Source organism: Hypanus sabinus, chromosome 15 (genome assembly GCF_030144855.1).
Source record: "Hypanus sabinus isolate sHypSab1 chromosome 15, sHypSab1.hap1, whole genome shotgun sequence".
NCBI lineage: Eukaryota > Metazoa > Chordata > Chondrichthyes > Myliobatiformes > Dasyatidae > Hypanus > Hypanus sabinus.
The window spans coordinates 81472122-81499569 of NC_082720.1; the positions used below are offsets into that span (position 1 = coordinate 81472122).

General features: G+C 41.4%; 1 protein-coding gene across 1 annotated transcript in view; it reads left to right on the forward strand.

The window, feature by feature from the left end:
* The first annotated feature begins 2435 nt into the window (after positions 1-2435).
* Positions 2436-27448, forward strand: part of LOC132405630 (organic cation/carnitine transporter 2-like) — a 106053-nt gene continuing 81040 nt past the window's right edge. The window contains exons 1-4 of the mRNA XM_059990591.1: positions 2436-3456; positions 13364-13467; positions 15401-15555; positions 25307-25478. Coding sequence (XP_059846574.1) covers positions 3073-3456; positions 13364-13467; positions 15401-15555; positions 25307-25478 — 815 coding nt within the window. The 5' untranslated portion in view covers positions 2436-3072. The remainder of the gene's footprint in view (positions 3457-13363; positions 13468-15400; positions 15556-25306; positions 25479-27448) is intronic.

The following is a 27448-nucleotide window of genomic DNA, read 5'->3' on the forward strand; positions in this document are numbered from 1 at the left end:
GCCCCCCATCATTCTGGTTTTCCTCTCTCACCATATCTCCTCACCTGCCCATCACCTCCCTCTGGTGCTCCTCACCCTTCCCTTTCTTCCATGGTCTTCTACCCTCTTCTATCAGATTCCCCCAATTCCAGCTCTTTATGTCTTTTACAAATCAACTTTTCACCTCTTCACTTCATCCTTCCCCCTCACAGTTTTACCCATCACCTACCACCTTGTACATCTTCCTCCTCTCCCCCAATCTTGCTGCTCTGATTTATTATCTCTTTCCAGTCCTGATGAAGGGTCTCAGCCACAATGTTGACTGTTTACTCTTTTCTGTAGATGCTGCCTTGCCTGCTGAGTTCCCCCAGCAATTTTTGTGTGTTGAGTGGATCTGCAGGCATACTGCAATAGTTAAGGAGGTCTGGGTCCCTAGTGGGACAGCAGACATGCTAATATTATTTTGATAACGTACTGTGGTTGGTCTGGTTGAAATTACTGGCAATGACGAGAAAGGCCCCAGGGTATCCCTTTTCAAGGCTGTGGACTAGTGTATATTGAGTACAGTATATAGTTTTTGAATGCAGGTTTCACATCACACTGCAGTGGGATGTGGATTTCCATCAAGAAAGCTGAATTGAATTCTTGTGACAGGTAGTATGAGTGACACTTCACAATGAGATATTGGTTCAGAAGAAACAGTGTCGCGATGAGGCCACTCTCAAATTGGAGGATTAACACCTTATATTCTGTCTGGGTACCCTCCAACCGATGGTATGAACACCTATTTCTCAAACTTCTGGTAATGCCCGCCCCATTCACCATTCCCCATCCCCTTTTCCCTCTCTCACCATATCTCCTTTATCTTCTTGCCTGCCCATCACCTCCCTCTGGTGTTCCTTCCCCCCCCCCTTTCTTTCTTCCATGGTCTTCTGTCCTCCCCTAATAGATTCCCCCTTCTCCAGCCCCGTAGCTCTTTCACCAATCAACTTCCCAGCTCTTTACTTCACCTCCACCACCCCCCACACGTTTCACCTAGTGTTTCTCCTCCCCTCCCCTCACCTTTTAAATCTACTCATCTTTTTTTTTTCCTTTATACCTGCTGAAGAGTCTTGGGCCGAAACATTGACTGTTTACTCTTTTCCAAAGAATCTGTCTGGCCTGTTGAGCTCCTCCAGCATTTATGTGTGTTGCTTGGATTTCCAGCATCTGCAGATTTTCTCTTGCTTGTAATTGATTGAGAATGAACTCGCCAGGATGATCACATCCACAAGGAGTTGATTTGGAAGCACATTCCACCCCCTCAGGCAGAGAGATATATGGAGGCAAGATATATAAAGCAGTGCATTGTATTGTAATTCAACTGTAGTTAATCTTTTCCTTCACTGCATTGACGACTACATTGGTGCTGCACCCATGCTGAGTTTGTCAATTTAATCGACTTTGCCTCTAAGTTCCACCCAGCCCTCAAATTCATTTGGTCCACTTCTTTCCCCTTTCTTGATCTATCGGTCTCCATCTCTGGAGACAGACTGTCCACTGACATAAACCCATTGACTCTCACAACTACCTCGACTAAACCTGTTCTCACCTTGCCATATGCAAAAATCCTATTCCCTATTCCCAGTTCCTCCGTCTCCACTGCATCTGCTTCCAGGATGAGGCTTTCCGTTCCAGGACATCTCAAATGTCTTCTTTCTTTAAGAATTGTGGTTTCCCTTCTGCTGTCATCAATGATGCCCTCACCCGCATCTCCTCCATGTCCCGCGCTTTGGTCCTCACCCCATCCTCCCGTCACAACAGGGATGGAGTTCCCCTTGTCCTCACCTACCACCTCACCAGCCACCGGATCCAGCACATTACCCTCTGCAACTTCCGCTACCTTCAACAGGACTCCACCACTAACCACACCTTTCCCTCTCTACCCCTCTACGCTTTCCACAGGGATCATTGCCTCCACGACTCCCTGGTCCACACGTCCCTCCCCACAGATCTCCCACCTGGCACTTATCCCTGCAAGCGTAAGTGCTACACCTGTCCCTACACCTCCTCTCTTACCACCATTCAGGGCCCCAAACAGTCCTTCCAGGTGAGGCAACACCTCACTTGTGAGTCTGCAGGGATAATCTATTGCATCCGGTGCTCCCGGTGTGACCTCCTCTAAATCGACGATACCCGACGCAGATTGGGGGGCCGCTTCGTCGAGCACCTCCACTCTGTCCGTCTCAATAGACAGGATCTCCCAGTTGCCACCCACTTCAACTCTGCTTCACATTCCCATTCGGATATGTCCATGCATGGCCTCCTCTACTGCCATGATGAGGCCAAACTCAGGCTGGAGGAGCAACACCTCATATAACCGTCTGGGTGGTCTCCAGCCCCTTGGTATGAACAGTGAATTCTCCAGCTTCTGGTAATTCCCTCCCTCTCCCTTCCCCCATCCCAGTTTCATTCTGCCTCCTTTTCCAGCTGCCTATCACCTCCCTCATGATTCTGCCTTATTCTACTACCCATAGTGCTTTCCCTTTACATTCCTTCTTCACCTTTCCTGCCTACCCGCTCCCTGCTTCCCCTCTGATCTTTCCTCTGATTGGTTTTTCACCTGGCACCTACCAGCCTTCTCCTTCTCACCCTCCCCCACCGTCTTTATGAGGCCCCTGCCCCCCTCAGTCCTGACGAAGGGTCTCGGCCCGAAACGTTGACTGTTAATTTCCACGGATGCTGCCCGACCTGTTCAGTTCCTCCAGCGTGTTGTAAGTGTTGCTTTGACCCCAGCATCTACAGCGTATTTTGTGATTAAAGTTCAGTTATGGCATTGAATATCCCAATATTAATGTGATTGATTCCTGTCAATAAAATGTATTAAGATTTGACCCCGGGGGAAGCAAAACAGCCTTCAGTGGTTCCTTACTACAATGGTTTCGTGTAGTTGGGCTGAATGACGAAGCAGAGTGAAACGTCAGTACCTGAGTTCAGTAATGATGCAAATAGGTTGGTAGGTATAAGTTTCTGGTGTTACTGGACCGCCCACAATCAACAAATGCTTCAAATTTCCAGAAGAAAGGTGCTGTCTATTTGGTAGCTGCCATTAACATGCGGGATTACGACGAAGTTACCGCTTTCCTGGCAGGCTGGGGACCACATCAGAAACTCATCTTCGCCCTTCTGAGTGTCAGCGTCATTCCCAACGGTTTCTCCGGATTAAGCATAATTTTCGTCGGAGATGTCCCAGAACATCGCTGCTTAATTCCCGAGAATCTCAACCTCAGCGAAGCATGGAGGAACAGGACGATCCCGCTACAGGGTCCCGAACAACAGCGCAGCAAGTGTACTCGGTACCGGCTGGATGTGATACTGAACCTTTCGCAGACATTCCCCGACCCAGACTTCCTCAACGTGTCTGAGATCGAACAGGAACCGTGTCTGGATGGATGGGAGTACAGTAAGGAGCAGTACATCTCCACTATCGTCTCCGAGGTATGTGCTTGTGCCGGCAGCGGTTAGCGTTTGCGAAGACAGTTGTGATATGTTCTCAATACAGACATACAGAATATAAACTCACACACAATGAAACTAGTTTTGTTTTAACTCGGGGTCCTTGATCTCAGATGTTGACTCTGCTTCTCTCCCCACGTTTGTTTTCAGTTTAGATTGCCGGCAGCTGCCGTTTTGTTTTTAATCATTACAAACTCTCTGTGATTATTTCTATTAGTTAGTTTTGGGCTTGGTATAAATCTATATTTGCTTTATTTCAACGAACGTTAGAAATCGGACTTTGATGCTAAGCTCCCACTTTGTTTCTCTGCACTCTCTCTCTTTACTCGGAAAGGTTTCAGCGTCCTTATTGAAACTAGCAGGTTTGAACTTGGTTTAAAATTTTGGGTGGTTCTATACGTAAGTAAATCTTGGTGAAAAGCTTCCTGCGGGTGGCGGGAAGATGATATTTGCGAGAGGCCCCCGTAGAAGCAAAGAGCTGCTCAGCTTCCAAGCGCCTATTAATGGAAGTTTGGATAGGAAGCCAGAGGGCGAAAAACTAATTAATAAGAATCTTCTGACAGTTCATCAAAACTCACACCACCTACTGCTCAACATAAAAAAGTGCTAATACTTTTTAAAACGATTTCCTGATGGTGACCATGTCCATTTCCTTAAATATTTTCAAGCGTCCAGTTATTATGTCCTTTATAGATTTCCCAAATACTGAAAAAGTTAACTGGTAAAAAGTTTCCTGTTCTCCCTCTCCTAGTTTCTTAACAAGTTATACTTGCTACTTCCCAATTTTAGAAATCACATTAGAGGGTATCATACATTGGAAACTGACAATCAATTAACCTCACTGTCCATAGCCATCTTTTTGACACCCTAATATCCAAGTCAACATGCCCAGGGACATACTTTTTCATTAGTGCCTTCAATGCTAGTTTTTATACTAATGTAATTTCTTTGATCTCTTCATTTATGCTAGATATGTAGTCTTACACAATTTCCATAAAGACAGAGCAAAGAACTATTTAGCTGCCATGTCCATCTTCCAAACTCTAATTACTCCTGTCTCATTTAGCCAATAACTCACTTTAATATTTGATAATCTTTTATTCATAATCTAATGAAGGTCTGTGATATGATTCTCACTGATGAAGCGACTCAGCCTGAAACATTTGTAGCTTATTCTTCCCCACAGATGCTGCCTGACTTGCTGAGTTCATCCTGCATTTCTAGAATCTCTTGCATTTATAATTCTCTGTAGGCTTATCTCACATTCTTTTTTTCACTCCCTACCAGTTCCTTGATCCTGCTTAGATGAGCTTAGAGAGAGCAGGAGGCGTGCAAGCTGTGAAACCAGAAAAAGCTGTAAGTTTGGAGTTACACATGAGGAAGCAATTTTGTTTTGATAGTTGACACAGCTGAGTGTATAGTGTCAGGAACAATGATTCAGCTAGTAGGAGGTGGAGTTGGATGGTATAAGGAAGAGAAGAAGGGTGAATAGTACTAAATGCAATGCAGTGAGCTGTATGAATAGCTATACTAAATTGTATAGTATCATAAACAAGGCGGATGAACTTAGAACGTGGATCAATATATGGAACTGACAAAGACTTGGATGTCTCAGGAGCAGGAATGGCTGCTGAGTATGCCAGGTTTTAAATGTTTTCAAAATAACACAGAAGGAGGCAAAAGAGGTGGGGAAAAGGAGTTGCAGTTGCAGAAAAGGAGGAAGACATGGAGGAGTTGTCTGCTGAATCAGTGTAGGTGGGAGTCAGAAACAGGTAAGGGGCAATACTGGATGTTTTTTATAGACTTCCCCAAATTGTAACAGGGATATCAAGGGGCAGATAGGAAGGCAGATTCTGAAATGGTGCAATAATAATACGGTTGTTGTGATGGAAGTTATTAACTTTCCTAATATTGATTAGCATCTGCTTAGCACAAAGGGTTTAGATGGGGTGGAGTTTGTTAGGTGTGTTCAGGAAGGTTTCCTGATGCAATATGTAGTTAAGCCAAGTAGAGGAGAGGCTGTACTTTATCTGGTATTGGGTAATGAACCTGGTCAGGTGTCAGATCTCTCGGTGGGGTAGCATTTTGGAGGTAGTGACCACAACTCTATCCCTTTCACCATGGCGTGGGAGAGGGATAGGAGTAGACAATTTGGGAAAACATTTATTTGAGGTAGGGGGAAGTATGATGCTATTAGGCAGGAAGTTGGGAGCATAAATTGGGAGCAGATGGTCTTAGGAAAATGCATTGTAGAAATTTGACAACTGTTCAGGGAACATTTGCATGGAGTTCTGCATTGCTATACTCCATTGAGGCAGGGAAAGGATGGTAGAGTTAAAAAACCATGGTGTACAAAGTATGTAGAAAACCTAGTTAAGAAGAAGAGAAAAGAAATCTTATGAAAGGTTCAAAAAACTAGGTATTGCTAGAGTTCTAAAAAAATAACAAGGTTGCTAGGATGGAGTTTAAGAATGAAATTAGGAGAGCCAGAAGGGGCCACGAGAAGGCCTTGGTGAGCAGGATTAAAGAAAATCTCAAGGCATTCTACAAGTAAGTGAAGAGCAAGAAGATGAGCCGTGTGAGAATAGGACCAATCAGGTGTGATAGTGGATACGTGTGCATGGAGTTGGAGGAGATATCAGTGGTACTTGATGAATACTTTGCTTCAGTATTCACCAGTAAAAAAAGACCTTGGCAATTGAAGGGATGACTTACAATGGGCTGAAACGCTTGAGCATATAGACATTAAGAAAGAGGATCTGCTGGAGCATTTGAAAAGCATTAAGTTAGATAAGTCACTGAGACCGAGTAAGATATACCCCAGACTAATGTGGGAAGTGAGAGGGGAGACTGCTGAGCTTCTTGCAATGATCTTTGCATCATCAATAGGGATGGGAGAAGTACCGGAGGATTGGAGGGTTGCAAAAGTTGTTCCCTTGTTCAAGAAAGGGAGTAGAGATAACCAAGGAAATTATAAACTGGTGAATCGGCTTGAATGGTGGGCAAGTTGTTGGAGAAGATCCTGAGAGGCAGGATTTATGAGCATTTGGAGAGACATAATCTGATTAGTGATAGTCAGCATGGCTTTGCCAAGGACAAATTGTGCCTTATGACCCTGATTAAATTCTTTGAGGAAGTAACAAAACACATTAATGAAGGAAGAGCAGTGGATGTAGTGTATATGGATTTCAGCAAGGCATTTGATAAGGCACCCCATGCAAGGTTCCTTCAAAAAGTAAGAAGGCATGAGATCTAAAGAGACCCTGATTTGTGGATTCAGAAATGGCTTGACCACGGAAGGCAAAGGGTGGTTGTAGATGGTTCATATTCTGCATGGAGGTTAATGATCAGTGGTATTCCTCAGGAATCTGTTCTGAGATCCCTCCTCTTTGTGATTTTTATAAATGACCTGGATGAAGAAGTAGAAGGGGGTAGGGTTAGTAAGTTTACTGATGACACAAAGGTTGGGGGTGTTGTGGATAGTCTGGAGGGCTGTCAGAGACTACAGTGATAGGATGTAGAACTGGGCTGAGAAGTGGCTGATGAACTTCAACTTCAACTAAGTGCAAAGTGGTTCATTTTGGTAGGTCCAATTTGAAGATAGCATATAATATAAATTGTAAGGCTCTTGGTGGTGTGGAGGATATGACAGATCTTGGAGTCGTATTGATAGGGCACTCAAAGCTGCTGCGCAGGTTGACTGTTATTAAGAAGGCATATGGTGTGTTGGCATTCATCAGCTGTAGGATTGAGTTCAAGAGCTGTGAGGTACTGTTACAGCTATATACGGACATGGGTCAGACCCCGCTTGGAGTACTGTGCACAGTTCTGGTCACCTCACTGGAAGAAAGTATGTGGAAACTATAGAGAGGGTGAAGGGGAGAGTTACAAGGATGTTGCCTGGACTGGGGGAGCATGCCTTATCAAGTCAAGTCAAGTCAAGTCAAGTCACTTTTATTGTCATTTCGACCATAACTGCTATGTACAGTGCATAGTAAAAATGAGACAACGTTTTTCAGGACTATTGTGTTACATGACACAGTACAAAAACTAGACTGAACTACATAAAAAGCAAAAAAAAAAACAACTACACTAGACTACAGACCTACCCAAGACTGCATAAAGTGCACAAAACAATGCAGACAATACAATAAATAATAAACAGGACAATAGGGCAGTAAGGTGTCAGTCCAGGCTCTGGGTATTGAGGAGTCTGATAGCTTGGGGAAAGAAACTGTTACATAGTCTGGTCGTGAGAGCAAATGCTTCAGTGCCTTTTCTTAGACAGCAGGAGGGAGAAGAGTTTGCATGACTGGTGTGTGGGGTCCTTCATAAAGCTTTTTGCTTTGCGGATGCAGCATATAGTGTAAATGTCCGTGATGGTGGGAAGAGAGACCCCGATGATCTTCTCAGCTGACCTCATTATTCACTGCAGGGTCTTGCGATCCGAGATGGTGCAACTTCTGAACCAGGCAGTGATGCAGCTGCTCAGGATGCTCTCAATACATCCTCTGTAGTATGTGATGAGGATGGGGGGGTGGGGGAGATGGACTCTCCTCAGCCTTCACAGAAAGTAGAGACGCTGCTGGGCTTTCTTTGCTATGGAGCTGGTGTTGAGGGACCAGGTGAGATTCTCCACCAGGTGAGCACCAAGAAATTTGGTGCTCTTTACGATCTCTACTGAGGAGCTGTCGATGTTCAGTGGGAAGTGGTCGCACCATGCTCTCCTGAAGTCAACAATCATCTTTTTTGTTTTGTTCACATTAAGAGACAGGTTGTTGGTTCTGCACCAGTCCGTTAGCCGCTGCACCTCCTCTCTGTAGGCTGACTCGTCATTCTTGCTGATGAAACCCACCACGGTCGTGTCATCGGTGAACTTGATGATGTGGTTCGAGCTGTGTGTTGCAGCACAGTCGTGGGTCAGCAGGGTGAACAGCAGTGGACTGAGCACGCAACCCTGGGGAGCCCCCGTGCTCAGTGTGATGGTGTTGGAGATGCTGCTCCTGATCCAGACTGACTGAGGTCTTCCAGCCAGGACGTCTAGGATCCAGATGCGGAGTGAGGTGTTCAGGCCCAGTAGGCTCAGCTTTCCAATCAGTTTCTGAGGGATGATTGCATTGAATACTGAACTGAAGTCTATGAACAGCATCTGAACGTATGTATCTTTTTTGTCCAGGTGGAGGGTGATAGCAGTAGCGTCGTCTGTTGAGCTGTTGGGACAGTACGAAGCTGCAGGGGGTCCAGTGAGGGGGCAGCAGGGTCTTAATATGCCTCATGATGAGCATCTCGAAACACTTCATGATGGTGGATCTGAGTGCAATGGGATGGTAGTCATTTAGACAGGACACTGAAGACTTCTTTGGCACGGGGACGATGGTGGCGGTCTTGAAGCACGTTGGAATGGTGGCGCTGCTCAGGGAGATGTTGAAGACATCAGTGAAAACATCTGCTAGCTGGTCTGCACATCCTCTGAACACTCTACCAGGGATGTTGTCTGGTCCAGCAGCCTTCCGTGGGTTGACCCTGAACTGGGTTTTTCTCACATCAGCCAAGGTGAGACACAGCACCTGGTCATTTGTAGGAGCGATGGACTTCCTCGCCGCCACGTCATTTTCCGCCTCAAAATGGCCGTAGAAGTTATTCAGCGCATCTGGAAGGGAGGCATCACCCGCACAGTCAGGTGATGTTGTCCTGTAATTGGTGATGTCCTGGATGCCCTTCCACATGCACGGCAAGTCGCCACTGTCCTGGAAGTGGCTGTGGATTTGCTGGGCATGTGCACACTTTGCCCCTCTGATGGCTCGGGACAGTTTGGCCCTAAGAATAGGTTGAGTGAACTTGGTCTTTTCTCCTTGGAGCGATGGAGGATGAGAGGTGACCTGATCAAGTTGTATAAGATGATAAGGGGCATTGATTGTGTGGATAGCCAGAAGCTTTTTCTCAGGGGTGAAGTGGCTAACACTTGGGGGCATTGTTTTAAGATGCTTGGAAATAGGTACCAAGGAGATGTCAGGGGTAAGTTTTTCACACAGGGAGTGGTGGGTGCGTGGAATGCACTGCCAGTGGCTGTGGTAGAAGCGGATAAAATAGGGTCTTTTAAGATTCTCTTGGAACTTAGAAAAAATAGACAGCATTAGGGAAATCTAGGCAGTCTCTCGAGTAGGTTACATGGTTGGCACAACATTGTGGGCTGAAGGGCCTGTAATGTGCTGTAAATTTCTATGTTCTATGTAATTGTAGTCTGCATGCCTTAAAATCTGAACCTCTGACATTAACAGACAGACAGAGACACTTTATTGATCCTGAGGGAAACTGGGTTTCATTACATCCGCACCAACCAAAAATAGTGTAGAAGTATAGCAATATAAAACCACAAATAATTAAATAATAATAAGTAAATTATTCCAAGTGGAAATAAGTCTAGGGTGGCTCAGGGTGTCTGACACTACGAGGGAGGAGTTGTAAAGTTTGATGGCCACAGGCAGGAATGAATTCCTGTGACGCTCATTGTTACATCGCGGTGGAATGAGTCTCCGGCTGAACATACTCCTGTGCCTAACCAGTACATTATGGAGTGGATGGGAGTCATTGTCCAAGATGGCATGCAACTTGGACAGCATCCTCTTTTCAGACACCACTGTCAGAGAGTCCAGTTCCACCCCCACAACATCACTGGCCTTTCAAATGAGTTTGTTGATTCTGTTGGTGTCTGCTACCCTCAGCCTACTGCCCCAGCACACAACAGCAAACATGATAGCACTGGCAACCACAGACTTGTAGAACATCCTCAGCATCGTCCAGCAGATGTTGAAGGACCTCAGTCTCCTCAGGAAGTAGAGACGGCTCTGACCCTTCTTGTAGACAACCTCAGTGTTCTTTGACCAGTCCAGTTTATTGTCAATTCGTATCCCCAGGTATTTGTAATCCTCCACCATGTCCACACTGACTCCTTGGATGGAAACAGGGGTCATCGGTGCCCAAGCCCTCTTCAGGTCCACCAGCAGCTCCTTAGTCTTTTTCACATTAAGCTGCAGACGATTCTGCTCGCACCATGTGACAAAGTTTCCCACTGGGGCCCTGTACTCAGCCTCATCTCCCTTGCTGATGCATCCAGCTATGGCAGAGTCATCAGAAAACTGAAGATGGCAAGACTCTGTGCAGTAGCTGAAGTCCGAGGTGTAGATGGTGAAGAGAAAGGGAGTCAGGACAGTCCCCTGTGGAGCCCCAGTGCTGCTGACCACTCTGTCTGACATACAGTGTTGCAAGCGCACGTACTGTGTCTAATATGAGAGTAAGCAACTGTCAAAGATGTCAGATGTGTATGTTTGCAATGATCTGAATCTGCAGAAGGTTGCAGTCAAAGGAAGTCAAAGTCAAATTATTATTAAAATACATTTATGTCACTTTTCCCATAACAATGTCACATTCCACTGAACTGAAAGGAATGGCATTGCCTCACCATCCAAGTTATTGGAGTTGCTACACAGTCACCATAGAACTTAGTGTACCACAACAAATCCTCTGATATAGTAATACGAGAGCCAGGGTTGATTCCCTGATTTAATTAAAATAGTGAAATGAAGGATATGCTAAGCCATGAGTTTGCAGAGTGTAGTAATATCATATTCTGCTACTGATGATGGTCAACAGTAATTCATGGATGCCTAGTATTGAGCTGCCAGATCTGTTCTGAGTTTAACTCATTTGACACCATATGATTGAGTGTGTCCCCAGTGTGAAGATAGGTTTTCACAACTATTGTATGGCAGTTACTCATATCAATGCTGTTTTGAGATTGATGATTACAAATAAGGATAAGTAGAAATATCTTTCTTATTAGTTTGCTTATTGCCTTCCATAGCCATAGTCTGACAACAACTGTACGCTCTTCAGGAACACAGCTGTCAGGCTGAGTCTATGAAAGGAATAAGCATGCTCAGAGTATCTAATGTTCCTCATTTCATGCTGAAATGGTGTTCAGCACAGGAAAGTACAAGTTCATCAGACAAGGGAAGAGCAGATGGTAGGATGTATGTTCTGATGACGGGTTTCAGCCTGAAACATCGATTGTTTACTCTTTTCCATAGATGCTGCCTGGCCTGCTGAGTTCCTCAAGCATTTTGTGTGTGTTGCTAAGATGTTTCCTTGTCTATGTTTGTCCAAGCCATGAGATGTTATTGAAGTCATTGAGGGAAAATTATGGTCGAAGAGGATTTTTATTACCAGTCCTGTAGAACCATGGTAATCATTACTGAATCAAGCTATTAAAAATAATCTAGATTATTAAATTAATTGGATGTAAATTCCATAGCTACTCTGGTGATATTTGAACTATCGAAGGTCAGTGCTTGTTTGGTGCCCAGCTGACTCCACAGCAAGTTCGGCAAGGACAGAAACTTTATTAATATTTTAATGCTGCTGCCATTTAAAGTAGGATAACCAAGTGGAATTAAGATGTTCCCTGTCTTTGACGATACTCTGTTACTACAAGACTTCTGTAACAATGGCAGTATCAAGCAAGATATAGGTAGATACCTATGAATTGCCAGCAGCAGACAAGTGATACAAAGTAAGCATTGTAAATTTTTTAATGATTTGGCGCTCTGGTCATCATTGCATCCAATAGATACCAGCAACAATTTCAGCCCACAGTCTTCTGGTCTACTTAAAAATAACTCCACAAGATCAAAGGTTTGGACTCTTCTGTTAATCAAAGCTGTCAGCTTAAATCCAAAAGCAAAGTAAGTAGATGGAAGACAGAGGAATGGAAGGATATGCACTTGGTACTGGATGAAAGTAGAGTGGAGAGAAGCTCAAACAACTGAAAATTTTTCCTATATTTATTTTCTATGTAAATACTCTTATTCTGATGAGTGAATGAATATAACATTGAAGAATTACAGTGTTTTTCATTATGTCTGAAAAGCTGTTTTAAATAGCATGATTTAAATAGGATTTTTAAAAATAGTTTTCTTTAATCTGTATGCTCTACTTTTAGAATGCAGAAATTCAGGACCACCACTGAAGAATTTTATGGTTTTTCCCAAGCAAAAAGTTGGGCTAAGGCATTAATGCTTGTGTAACACGCTGTAATGGCTTATCTGTAATGTTTCACTGCTAAGGCTAATGAGATGGCTACTCTGTAATGTTCACTAATGCAGTAACAGTTTCTCTGTAGCAGCAATGTTTGGGTTATGGCTGGAGATGCATGTTAGCCGATCAGGATTTTGTTGCCCTGTCTTGTGAATCTGTAAGCAGTTGATTTCGTGGGCTTTTGCCAGAGAGAGAGAAAGAGAGAGAGATGAAGTGAGAAGACACAAATGGAAAGATTTGGTAGACCGCTGGACGGGGTGGACTCAGACCAAGGGTCGGAAGGGCAGCGACAGTCGGAGGAGGTCGATGGTGAATGATCAGCCTATAAGTGAGGTCCAACCTTGCACACAGACTGTTAATAAGATTGGGTCCTTTTCTTTTCTTTTATTTCCTTTCTCTGCTAACCATATAGTCAAAGTAAGAGTTATAAAGCTTAATCGTTTAATTGGATATTGTGTACTGTTTGTTATTTCAAGGTACCAATTTGTAACAGGGTACACATCGCACAGCATCCACCCAAATGAGATTTCTTAAGGTTGGCCGGGCTGGGGGTTATCACCCACTATATTAAGCTGCTAGGCGAAGCAGGGGTTACACTTGTTAAAACAAAATCATACACTTTATTACGAACATTGTCCTCAGTTCTTCATATATCCATATCCATACTATTGCCTATGAATAATTATTGCCATTGAGATTAAGATGAAGTTATTGGTGATTCAGTGGACTGAATCTAATTGTGCCCGCAACTGCCTAAGGCCATATATTTGGACTTTTGATGATTTTTGCATTTCAGTGGGACTTGGTGTGTAACAATAACTGGAAAGAACCATTTGCTGCATCAGTGTACTTCACGGGAGTGTTAGTAGGTTCCTTTAGTTCTGGAATATTATCAGACAGGTGAGCTGTTTATTTACCTCATACACTGCAGTCTATTTCTAATATATACTATTATCTGTATCATTTCTTCACCCAGAAGTAAGATATAAGATCATGGTAGATTAGGTAATTTTAATTAAATAGCTAAATTAATAATGAAGGTAACTATCAATTTTTTTATTCTGGAAATTCAGGTGTATCAACTTGTTCTCCTGTACTAACCCATAAATTAGTGAGTTATCTTGTTATCTGATACAAGTGCAAAGTTAAATTTCACCTCATTGGTAATTATTCTTTGTAATCCCCTTGATCATATTCCAAGAATAAGAGCAAGGTGAAAATAAATTATTGTAGTATCTTCAATATTCAGCCTATCTGGCAACTGGTTGCATTACAAGTGCATAGAAATTATGTAAAGTATCATTTATTCCAAGCTGGATAACTATCCCTGGACTCCAAAAATTAAATTTTATGATTGATTACATTAGCCTTGTTTATGATGTGTGGAATTTCGAGTGTTGTGCAAGTCTATATGTTTTTGTGTATTAGGAAATACATAAATCTTTGTTAAGAAAGAAAATACTTAATCAAGTTCATTTAACTGCAGAGTAATTTTAACTTGTTACCATGAGATAAAGGATTCAAAAACTGTTCAAGAATTGCCTATTTTTTAAAAAAGACATATCTGACCAATTATCCTCATCAAAATCAAATCCTGCAGAATCAACCATTCTCCAACATTTCCCCAATATTTCAGCTATTTATCTTCAGGTACATGCACACTTGTCTTTTGAAATTATAGAGTTTTGAATTTTTTTCAGATCCTTTCATAACTCTGAATGTCCCTAATAGGTATTCTCGTAATCTTCATTGATCATAGAGAAAAATCTTAAATCTGCCATGTGGCTTTGACATTCTTCCTAAAATCTGATGCTCAGGCATTCTGGAGCTGAGCTTAAATAGCAATGGTTATAAACATAGCACACGTTCATTTATTTTCTATTTGATTACCTCCTTTATAAATCAAGTAGTCCTCATGCTCTTTTAACCATCTTTTCATTTTGCCCAGCCACTTTCAATACTTAGTGAACATATACCGAGTCTCCATGTGTATGTGTCATCCGCTATCACACCTACAAACAGCACCTTCACCACACAATTTTAATACTTTGCTTCTCAATGTTTCCCCAAAATGAAACATTCTTAAAATTTAAGATATGCTCCCAATCTTGGGGAGTCCATAGTTCAATATGATTCTAAGGCCTTCATATTCTCCCAGTTGAATGTTGACCAGAATCAAATCCAACATTCCAGCTGTGGCTAAACATTTAAATGCACAACATAATTTAATTGTATTTATGATCCTATTTATGAAGTCCAGGATTCAAAGTACTTAATTAACCATTCTCTGTATTATTGAACTTACCACTTATCTTCCTGACTAAATTTCCATCAATTCTACACTGGGTCCCTTTGATAAATGGAGCTGTAAGAACTTTTAATAATTCATTGAAAAATTTAAAACTCAAGGTTCGAAATTCAAAATAAATTTATTATCAAGGTATGTATAAACTACCATATAGAACCTTGAGATTTATTTTCTTGAAGTTGTTCCCAGGAAAAAAGAAATACAGAAGAATTTTATGCAAAACTCTATATAAACAGACGAATATTGATAAAAAAACTGATCTTATATCTTACTTCTGTGAGAATATTTTGCATTTCAGACAATAAGTTCATTTACCGTCTCATCCCTACTACTTTTTCAGCCCTCCAACATTAAAGGATTCCCGGGTGAGAGCTTTTAAAATCTGACCGCATCCTATTTCTTGGGAGACACAGCTCAACAAAGGCCGACCACTGATTTCAGGTGCCAACACAGCCTTTGATTGAGGAAAACTCATCAGAATCCCTGATGTCAGTAACTTACAGTGATTTTTACTCTGTTTTCCAGGTTTGGGAGGAAAATTGTTATGTTTGGGACAATGGCAGTACAGATAATATTCAATATACTTATCACATTCTCACCAAACTTGGAATTTTTTTGCCTGATTATTTTCTTCAAAGGTTTTGGTGATATTTCAAATTATGTGGCTGCCTTTGTTCTTGGTGAGTACCTATGCTATTCAGTCTATTTATTTTTCTAAATTTAATAACCCTGTTATTCTTGGTATGAAATTCTAGTTGCAGTACTGAGAAAATAGGTCTAAGATTTAACTCTATATCTTATGTTACGTGATTTCTCAAGTTCAGAGTTAAATTATGTGTATGTTGTGGAGCTCTGTCAAATTTCTTATCTTTGGAGACTGCAATCCCTGTTAATTTCTCTGTCCTCGTATGGTAAAGTGATAACCTCTGGAATCTTGCAAACATAACTTCTGGTCCTCTCAGCTAAATCACTGATGTGAATGAAATAAGACAGGCTCACGATTAAGCATTGTTCAGGCCGACTAATGGGAGAGACTCGGGAAGCAGTAATGTTCCAAAGACAGAGCTAAAGAGGGTTTTATATGGGTGATTGTAAAAGGTGCAGGTACTTCAATCTTCTGTCCAGGGATGAATAATGTTACAAGAAGTCCAGATATAATCTCCAAAAAGCCATCTCATATGTGATATGTCAATTCCGGATTGAACTTGAATCAACAAGGATTGCTCGACAATTGTGGCTTGAATACTATCATCTCGTAAAACCCAAATTAAGGGACATAGACTTCACTTCCAGATAAGCTCAATGTGTTTTATGCTTGCTTTGAACGTAAAAAAATTTTTAAAAATCATCATAAACTCCAACAGTCCCTGGAGATCCTGTGATTTTAGTCACTGCGGCCAACTTGCAAGCAACCTTCAGGAGAGTGAATCCACAAAAAGCATCCAGCCCAGAGAGCTCCCTGCCCAATACTCTAGACCTGTGCAAATCAACTGGCTGGAATGTTCAATGAGATCCTTCATCTTTCACTTTGGCAGTCTGCTTCAAGCAGGCTTCAGTTGTACCAGTACCCAACAAGAACCTGCCTCAATGAACATCATCCAGTAGCACTTACACCACAGTGATGAAATGTTTTTGAGTGATTGGTAATGAAACATACCTACGCCTGCTTGAGAAGTAACTTAGATCCACTCCAATTTGGCTACTGGAGCAACAGGTGTACAGCATATGCCATCTCATTGGCTCTTCATTCAACCCTGGAACACCTAGACAGCAAAGATGCTTATATAAGAATGCTTTATATCCACTACAGCTCAGCTTTCAATATGACCATCCCCTCAAATGTAATCAATAAGCCCCAAGACCTTGGCCTCAATATCTCCTTCGGCATTTGGATCCTGAATTTCCTCACTTGCAGACCCTAATCAGTTTGGATTGGCAACAACATCTCCATCAGCACCGGTGCACCACTGCACTGTGAATTTAGCCCCTGCTCTATTTGCTTTACATTTATGAGTGTGTGATTAAGCACAGCTCAAATACTATGTTCCAGTTTGCAGATGACACCACGTTCAAAGGCCAAATCAAAGATCATGATGAATCAGCATATGGGAAGAAGACAGAAAATCTGGTTGAGTGGTGTCATGACAACAACCTTCACTCAATGTCAGCAAAACCAAGAGGCTGATTATAGACCTCAAAATAACGAAACCAGATGTGCTGAGTCAGTCCTCATCAGAGGATCAGAGGTGGAGGGGGTGACTTTTCCTGGGCCAATCATGTAAGGCAATTACACAAAAGCACAATAATACTTCTAGTTCCTTAGGAGTATGCAAAGATTCAGCATGATATCTAAAACTTTGACAAACCTCTGTAGACATGTAGTGGAGAGTATATTAACTGGCTGTATTACAGCCTGGTATGGAAACACCAATGCCCTTGAATGGAAAATCCTACAAGAAGTAATGGATATGGCCCAGTTCATCACCAGTAAAGCCCTCCCCTCCATTGAGCACATCTATACAAAATGCTGTTACATGAAAGCAGAGATCTCCACCACCTAGGACAGGCTTTCTTCTTGCTGCTGCCATCGGGAAGAATGTACGGTAGCCTCAGGGCCCACAGCACCAGGCTTAGAAATAGAAATTACCCCTCAACCATCAGGCTCTTGAACCAAAGGGGATAACTTCACTTGCCCAATCATTGAAATACTCCCGCAGCCTATGGACTCACTTTCAATGACTCTTCATCTCATGTTCTCAATATTTATTTCTTATTTATTATTATTATTTCTTTCTTTTAGTAGTTGCACAGTTTGTTGTCTTTTATACATTGGTTGAACGCACAAGTTGGTTCAGTCTTTCTTTGATTTTATAATGGTTATTATTCTATTGATTTATTGAGTATGCCTGGAAGACAATGAATCTCAAGGTTGTATATGGTGACATATATGAACTTTGGTAATAAATTTATCAAAATACAAGAAAATTTAAATTCAAGAAAATCTGCAGATGCTGGGAAGTCTTGAAGAAGGGTCTCGGCCTGAAACTTTGACTGTGCTTCTTCCTGTAGATGCTGCCTGGCCTGCTGAATTCCTCCAGCATTTTGTGTGTGTTAGATATGATTAAACTTTGAACACCCTATAGTTCATCCCTGGACATAAGAAGTCATCAGTGTCTGTCAGAACCAAGAATTGGGAATGGATTAACATTTGGCTTGAGAAAGTTACTGTAGATTTTTTTTGTGTATTTACTCTTGTCTCCCAAGATGTAAGATCAGGAACAATTTAAAGCATGAAATGTAAGTTGTGCTAAAAGAGGATATCACAATAGAATGGGAATGAAAATGTTAAAAAGAGATCTAGAGAGATCATAGTGAATCCAAAGGTGGAGGAGGATCAACCAGCATCCAAATGAGCATCCAAGAGATATGTCTTACTGCAGAAAATATCACTAAAAGTGAGGAAATACAGCCAAAATGCAACTGATTTCTTTCTTTTTACAATATTTTTATTCAGAAGAAAAAAACAAGATTTACAGAGTGCAACACATAGATACATCTCAACATAACTTGTGTACGTTCATATATTGTAATAAAATTGATCAAAATGTTCTAGCATAACACATAAAGGTGTACCGCTCTGTATTCAAAAATTTAAAGTTAAGTCGTACATCATAAAAGAAATTTTTTATATAAAAAAGTCAACCCCCTACCAACTACCAAAGATGGATGACAATGGATAATTAGAAAAAAAAAGACATATTCACTTAAGAAGAGAAGATAAAAATATACATAAAAGTCTGTGCACTGTTAAACTTTATAAATTGGAAAAGTAATTTAGGAAAGGTCCCCAAATATCATAAAAAGATTGTTTCGAATTTAAGACTGAGCAGCGGATCTTTTCTAAATTTAAATAAGACATAATATCACGTAGCCATTGAAGATGTGTAGGAGGGGTAGACTCCTTCCATTTAAGCAAGATTGCTCTTCTTGCTAAAAGAGAGGTAAAAACTAAAACCTGTAGGTTAGGAGTATTTAAAGTCATATCTTCATTTGCAATAATACCAAACAATGCAATAAGGGGATTTGGGTCAAATTGGACTCTAAAAAGTTGTGAGAAGGTATGAAATACTTCCCGCCAAAACTTTTCAATTGTGGGGCAAAACCAAAACATATGAATTAAAGAGGCATCAGCAGAGTTGCATTTATTACAAAGTGGAGAAAATTTCGGGTAAAAACTGGACAGCTTCTGTTTAGAAATGTAAGCTTTATGAACCACTTTAAATTGTAGAAGAGAATGACAAGCACAGAAGGTGATTTATTAATCCGTTTAAGAATTTTATTCCATCTATCATCAGAAATCTGACATTGTAGGTCATCCTCCCAAGCTTTTTTTTTATTTTATCTAAAAAGTCTTGATGCAGCTGATTTCTAATCCTGCAAATGTGTATTTGTCAAAATAATTACCCTATTGGTGATAATAGGGTAATTATTGCCTTTAGGCTGCCGTTTCATTCAGTACATATATCATGGTCATTAACTGCGTGTGAGTTACTGTATTGGTTGCATAAACTACCAGTTTGCAAGTCAAGAAGCTATTTGAAAATCCAGTTTTGTTTGGTGGATCTTTTGATTCTTAGCACAGTATATTAAACAGATAGGTAAATATAGACTGTTTAAATAGTGTGTGTCAGAGAAGTCTGAATTAGAAATATGCATCTCCCTAATGCCAGCATGGCTAAGATCTTGTCTGACGCCTCAAGCACTGTCATCTGGTGCTTTCAGGATCTAGGCTTTACCTTTGTTTCATCCACAAAACGGCGGACAGGTATCCATAGAACCATAGAACATTACAGCACAGAAACAGGCCTTTTCACCCTTCTTGGCTGTGCCAAAGCATTTTTCTGCCTAGTCCCACTGACCTTCATCTGGGCCATAACCCTCCAAACCCCTCTCATCCATATACCTGTCCAAGTTTTTCTTAAATGGCAAAAGTGAGCCTGCATTCACCACTTCATCTGGCAGCTCATTCCACACTCCCACCACTCTCTGCGTGAAGAGGCCCCCCCTAATGTTCCCTTTAAACTTTTCCCCTTCACTCTTAACCCATGACCTCTGTTTTTTTTCTCCCCTGGCCTCAATGGAAAAAGCCTGCTTGCATTCACTCTATCTATACCCATCATAATTTTATACACCTCGATCAAATCACCCCTCATTCTCCTACGCTCCAGGGAATAAAGTCATAACCTATTCAACCTTTATCTATAACTCAGTTTCTCAAGTCCTAGCAACATCTTTGTAAACCTTCTCTGCACTCTTTCAACCTTATTAATATCCTTCCTGTAATTAGGTGACCAAAACTGCACACAATACTCCAAATTCGGTCTCACCAATGTTTTATACCACTACATTCCAACTCTTATACTCAATACTTTGATTTATAAAGGCCAATGTACCAAAAGCTCTCTTTACACCTGTGACACCACTTTTAGGGAATTATGTATCTGTACTCCCAGATCCCTCTGTTCTACTGCACTTCTCAGTGTCCTACCATTTACCTTGTGTGTTCTACCTTGGTTTGACCTTCCGAAGTACAATACCTCACACTTGTCTGCATTAAATTCCATCTGCCATTTTTCAGCCCATTCCTCCAACTGATCCAAATCCTTCTGCAAGCTTTGAAAACCTTCCTCACTGTCCACTACATCTCCAATCTTTGTATCATCAGCAAATTCGCTGATCCAATTTGCCACAATATCATCCAGATCATTGATATAGATGACAAATAACAATGGACCCAGCACAGATCTCTGTGGCACATCACTAGTCACAGGCCTCCACTCAGAGTAGCAATCCTCCACTACCACTCTCTAGCTTCTTCCATTGAGCCAATGTCTAATTCAATTTACTACCTCACCATGTATGCCTAGCGACTGAATCTTCCTAACTAACCTCCCGTGTGGGACCTTGTCAAAGGCCTTACTGAAGTCCATGTATACAACATCCACTGCCTTCCCTTCATCCACTTTCCTGGTAGCTGCCTCGAAAAACTCTAATAGATTGGTTAATCATGACCTACCATACACAAAGCCATGCTGACTGTTTCTAATAAGTCCCTGTCTATCCAAATACTTGTAGATCCTATCTCTTAGTATTCCTTCCAATAATTTACCTACTACCGATGTCAAACTTACTGGCCTATAAGTTCCCGGCTTACTTTTTGAGCCTTTTTTAAACAACGAAACTACAATGAGCTATCCTCCAATCCTCCAGCACCTGACCCGTGGATATCGACATTTAAAATATTTCTGCCAGGGCCCCTGCAATTTCAACACTAGTCTCCTTCAAGGTCCGAGGGAATACCCTGTCAGGTCCTGGAGATTTATCTACTCTGATTTGCCTCAAGACAGCAAACACCTCCTCCTCTTTAATCTACGACGATTATTCTTTTTCTCTACAAGTTTGTACAAGTTTCCTCCATTGGAGGAAGGAGAAGAAATGCAGTTTAAGCTGCCAAGAACATTTTTACTTGTTTTGGAAATTTATGGAATAAGAGCTTGCCAGTGGATGGGTGTTGGCTTTTGAAAAAAAAACCTGGTGATTTATTAAAGAACTGATGCATGCCAGGAGACCAGAAAAAGTTGATCTACCTGAGCATCAATCCTGTACTGCTTTAACATTCTCATTTGATAAGTTTACTAAAAAAATCTACATCTTGATATTAGAATGGTTGCCACACAAAGACTTAATTAAGTAACAGACTAGGTCCTAATTACAGAGTAAGTTGATTATCCACAGGAATAACAGCAAATGCAGTTTTCTATTACAATAAATGAATGAATGTTATAGAATAATTAGATAAATTTCTTAAACTTGGGTGTCATTGCTGCTGCATGTGTATGTCTCTATCACTAGGCTTTGTTTGCAGTTCCCAATTATTGCATTAGTAAACGCCACATTCCTATTTAGTAATTATTAGCCCTCACAATTCTTTCCCCAACAACATTTCCCCCTCTAGGTCTTTGGCCTATGATAGATAACAGGACTTAAAGATTAGATCCCTAATTTGCATGCCAGAGATCGCAAGGAGCCATTGGATTGTGAATTGAGGAAGTGAATTTTGAATTTTGAATAAGCAGGCAGGGTCGATTAAAACATTCTGCACATGAGGAGTAGTTGGATTGTGAATTATGGGAGCGAGTTTTGGAAAACAGAATGGAGCCAGTTGGGACTTTCTGCACACAAGGCGCAGTTGGATAGTGCACTGTGTGAGCATCGGGACATTCTGAGAGCCACAGAATGCAAGGAAATTAGAAAGTTGGTGAGGGTCAATAAAAAGAGGTTAGGTTTAAGCATCGTTGGAGTGGGACAGTGTTAGTCTGGCTTGAGGCTTTGATTCATAGAGGCTTCAGTGAAGACAGGCAGAGGCGGGTAGATTTTTAGGTAACTTTCTTTCTTCCTTCTTTCTTATTGCATGGTTAGAACAATTTGAATGCCAGGCTGAATAGTGCAATGCTCCTCTTGTGGGCTGTGGGAAGGCAGGGAGAATCCCAGTGTCCCTGACGACTTACCTGCAAGAAGTGAAGCAAGCTGCAGCTTCTTACCAACCATATTAAGGAACTGGAGCTCCAATTGGATGACTTGGGAGACAGGGGGAGCGGTGATTGACGTATAACGCAGGAAGGTAATCTATGATGGTTGGTCTCTGGTTGCAGGGGAGATATCACCCCTATGTATTTGGAGCTCCTGACTCTTATAGTGTTCCTCATCAGTTGAACTGGTTCCTCCATCCCATTGGCTCAAGGTCACCTGACCTATCTGGGTCATCTTCTTACTGGTTCTAGTCCAGGGCTATAACCAATGTTGATTCATGGTTCTGCCCACCCCAGCCTTGTGTATTCATGTCTTTCAATTCTGACTTGTCCAAACCAGTTAAATGAGGTGACCCAGACAGAGTTTAATGTGATTACAACACGTACAAACAAGCTGGATGAACTCAGCAGGTCAGGCGGCATCCGTTGAAATGAGCAGTCAACATTTCGGGCCGAGACCCTTCATCAGGACTTACGGTTTGCTTCTTTGGTGGGTCTGGCATTGTAGCTTCTCATCTGAGAATGGTCTCAGGTTCAGCAGGTCATCACCTGAAGCTCCTTGTGTTTATGTTCAATTGCTGTGACTAGATTATCCCAAACGACGAATCGGTTCAGAGTCCATACACTTTACATAACAAATAGTTACTCATCTGAGAATGGTATCAGGTTTAGCAGGTCATTACATAAAGCACTTTGTGTCCAAATTCAATTGCTTCGATTAGATTATCCCAGAGCAAGAAGCAGTTCGGAATCCACAAACTGGGTGGAAGCAAAGACAATAGGTTTGTCTGATTCCCCTGTCCTTGATTCATCAGATCTGCTAATTGTAGACTGTAGTTTATTCTGACCAACATCTGGTTGCTTGAACAGAAAATGTGAAGGAGAATCCCAAGGGCTTTTATAGATATACTAAAAGCAAAAGGATAGCAAGGGACATGGAGCATCTATGCATGGAGCTAAAAGAGATGGGGGAGACCTTAGATGGATTTTTGATCTGTATTTATTCAGGAGACGGGCAGACTCTATTGTACTGAAGCAAAACAGCAATGAGGCCATGGACTGCATATGGAGGAGGTAATCACCATCTTGAGACAAGGACATTGTTCGGAAGTTTCAGTCTCTACCAGATATAATTTAAATATCCTTAATCATAGGTGAGGTGCCAGAGAAATGTAGGACAACTAACGTAGTTCCACTATTTAAGAAATGCTCTGAGGATAAACCAGGAAGTTGTAGACCGGGGAGCCTGACTACAGTACTGGGCACATTATTGGAAGATCTATTATATTTCTCATTTTTCCCTTCTAATACCTCTAAGCAAATTTATCTTAAGGTAGTATATGGTGACATATACATATTTTGATAATAAATTTACTTTGAACTTAGAATAATGAATGATACATTGATGTTTATTGATTAATATATATTTGCCATGTCACTTTGACAAAATCACATGAAACACTGTTAGATTTAGATTTAGATTTTATACTCATTTGTTAAATATCCCAAATATCTGTGCATCCAGCAATGCACAGATAACACCTGCATTTTTCTCCACTGCTGGACATCTGCAGTGACTCTGACTTATCGTTTTTAAACACTCTGACTTTATTATTGATTAAGTCTGCACACTGCTAAGTGTATTTTAAAATGTTGCTACTGTAAATGTTTCTCACTCAGGATCAATAAAATCCTTTCTATTATTATTATTATTGTGTTGGCGCATGGCCTAGTGGATAAGGCATCGGTCTAGTGATCTGAAGGTCACTGGTTCGAGCCTCAGCTGAGGCAGCGTGTTGCGTCCTTGAGCAAGGCACTTAACTACAGATTGCTCTGCGGTGACACCGGTGCCAAGCTGCTTGGGTCCTAGTGCCCTTCCCTTGGACAACATTGGTGGCATAGAGAGGGGAAGGCTTCCAGTTGCCCATATAATTCTGCCTAGGCCTGCACCCTGGAAACCTTCCAAGGCACAAATCCATGGTCTCACGAGACTAACAGATGACTATCATTATTATTAAACCCATTGACATCTCACATTCAGCAAAAGTACAAACAATGAGTTTGTTGATTTTTTGGCAATTAGGATTGAAACTTTGCCAAATGCTGCCTATGCGACTTTCCTTCCTCCTAGCCCACAGAGCCAAACTGCTACTAATGTGAAAAGCTCTAGTTCTGAACTCACATCCTTTCTACTGTCCTGAAAGGTGATTCTTGCTACTTTAAGTGTACAGTGTTCCCATTTCTGCTTCAACTGTATTCCCATTGAAATCTGACCACCCTACTTTTCTTCCTGATGTAAGCAGCAATCCCATGCACAATATATATTTGACTACCAATTAGTCCACAAATATATAATTACTAGCCAATATGACGTCTTCTAGAATACTGAAGGATAGTGATAAATCAAAGAAACAAAGAAAGGCGTATTACTTATGAAAGTATCTACAGAGATCTGGAAGCATTTCTCTACTGTGTTCTGCTGTCACTTAGGTAAATACTTTCAAATAGGTTCTCATACAGAGAGCAGATGTTCACATGTAATTGATTGAAATAGCCAAATATAAATGGTGCACCAGTTGTAAAAAAAGATTGAATCAATCTACAAACGTAGAAACATTCAAAAGCCCTGAGAAACTATTAAAAATTAAATTATAATCTCTATAATGTGCTGCTTTTTATTTCATACTGTTTCATCAGTGATTTGTGAAATACTTAGGGCTTCACATTGCTTGATTATGGTTTAAGTATATAACTTAATACGTTTATAGTTGAATATTGAAGTTTCAGAGTGGCATTCAAGCAAAATGACTGTGCTCTGACTGTGGTTATACTTGGCTTGCAGGATCTGAACTTCTTTCAAAATCCATTCGAATTACATACTCTACACTTGGAGTTGGCATCTTTTATGCCATGGGCTATATGATCCTGCCTTTTTTGGCATATTTCATAAGGGAATGGCGGATGCTGACATTGACCTTGGCTCTCATTTGTTTGGTGTATATTCCGTTGTGGTGGTATGTGAATATTTCAATATTCAATATATTTAATCAATAGGAAATGCCCTTATATTGCTGGATGACCCTGACCAACAAGATTGTGTTTGGAAGTAACTTCAGCTGTGCAATAACATCAACTTGTGACCTACAATATTAAATCAATCTTTTGCATCTGGATTAGCTGGGTTCCTCACAAATACAAAACTTTTTACCTATCCTTAAAAATTTGTCATATTTATAAGATTTGCCATTTAATATTTAATCTAACTCAAGGTTTTGTGATGTCACCTTTCCAAGTGTTAAAGTTACTGTTGATTCAGCACCTGTAATAATTACACTCAGTGGCCACTTTACTGTGTATGCCTATGAATTTGCTCATTAATGTAAATATCCAATCAGACAATCACGAGGTAGCAATTGAATGCATAAAAGCACACAGACATGGTGAAGAGGTTCAGTTCTTTTTCAGTCCAAGCATCAGAATGGTGAAGAAATGTGACCTAGCGACCTCAATAATGGAATGAAGGTTGGTGCCAGATGGGCTGTTCCGAGTATCTCAAGAACTGCTGATTTCCTGAGGCTTTCATACACAACAGTTTCTAGCATTTACAGAGAATGATATGGTAAAGAAAACAAAAAACAAATTCAGTGAACAACAGTTCTGAGGAGGAAAATGCCTTGTTAATGAGAGAGATCTGATGAGAATGGCCAGACTGGTTCATGTTGAAAATTTTCCTATTATCCACCTTGCTTGTTTGTGTGGAGTTGGTGATGAGATTCCTCAACGAAGATGGTTTGGAACAAATGCCAGAGCATCTGAGGCTAGGATCAAGATACGGAATAAAACTGGATTGAGAACTGAGCACAAAACGAAATGCTAGATGATATCTCTGGTTGGGCTTACGATTGAGCATTGAGGCTCTGTTCAGGTGTTCTTGAAATATTCAATTCTTGGTGGCCAAAACATGACTGCCAATTAGTAGGGTGGTCCTGAATTTTTGAAGAGCCGTGCCAGCTGTCCATATTCCAGTGAGTTAGAGTGTCTAAATTCCAGAAGCTGGCACAGTTGAGAGTGGGTCATAACAGGACCCCACACCATGACCGACTCCTGGCAGCCCTGGCTGTTTGGAGAGACAATGATTGTAGCCATGGATGAGAACAAGATTCAAGATGTTCTTTTTAGGAACCCAGCACCATTCCTCAGGTCTGAATCTTTCCCAGAACATTTCGTGAATCCAAAATTCTTCTCAGAGTGAAGACCAGTTCCCATCAACAAACCTGGGCAGTGGTGGACTTGATGGTATTGGGGCTAAACAGGCTGGTGTTTTAATGTGGAGATGTGGAAAGTGGGTCCTCGGGAGCTGCAAGCTTACTCTCCTGAGATTCTTGAAGGGACCTATGAACTTGGGCATCATTTTCCTGGATTTTGCTTGGAGGGGCAAATCTTTAGTACACAGCCAGGCCTGTTGCCCAAGCTGAAAAGCTGATCCCTGTCTCCTGTTGAGATTAGCTTTTTACTTCAACTTTCCGGGTAAAAAACAACAAAACCTTTCCTTACAGCGTCGGACTAAATCTTCAGCTATAGGAACCCCAACCTTGGCCTCCTGCTCAGGGAAGAGTTGGCATTCGAAAGGGAACATCCCATGCACCAAATGCCGTGAAGTGTTGTGGGCGACCTCTGCCCACATCAAATGGCCACAAAATTTGTCCAGTCTTTCAGAGGCCAGGCACCTCAAAAGTTCGTTCCAAATGTTGGTTCACCCACTCTGCCTGGCTGTTGGACTGAAGGTGAATCCCAGAGGAAAGACTCACCGTTGCCCCAATCAACTTATAGAATGCCCTCCAAAAACATGATGCGAATTGTGGGTCACGATCTGACACAATTTTCACCAGGAACTGTGGATCCAGAAAACCTGGCTGCAGGACAATTTTAGCTATTTCACCACAGATGGAAGTCTGTCCAAGGCAATAAATTTGAAGGCCTTTGA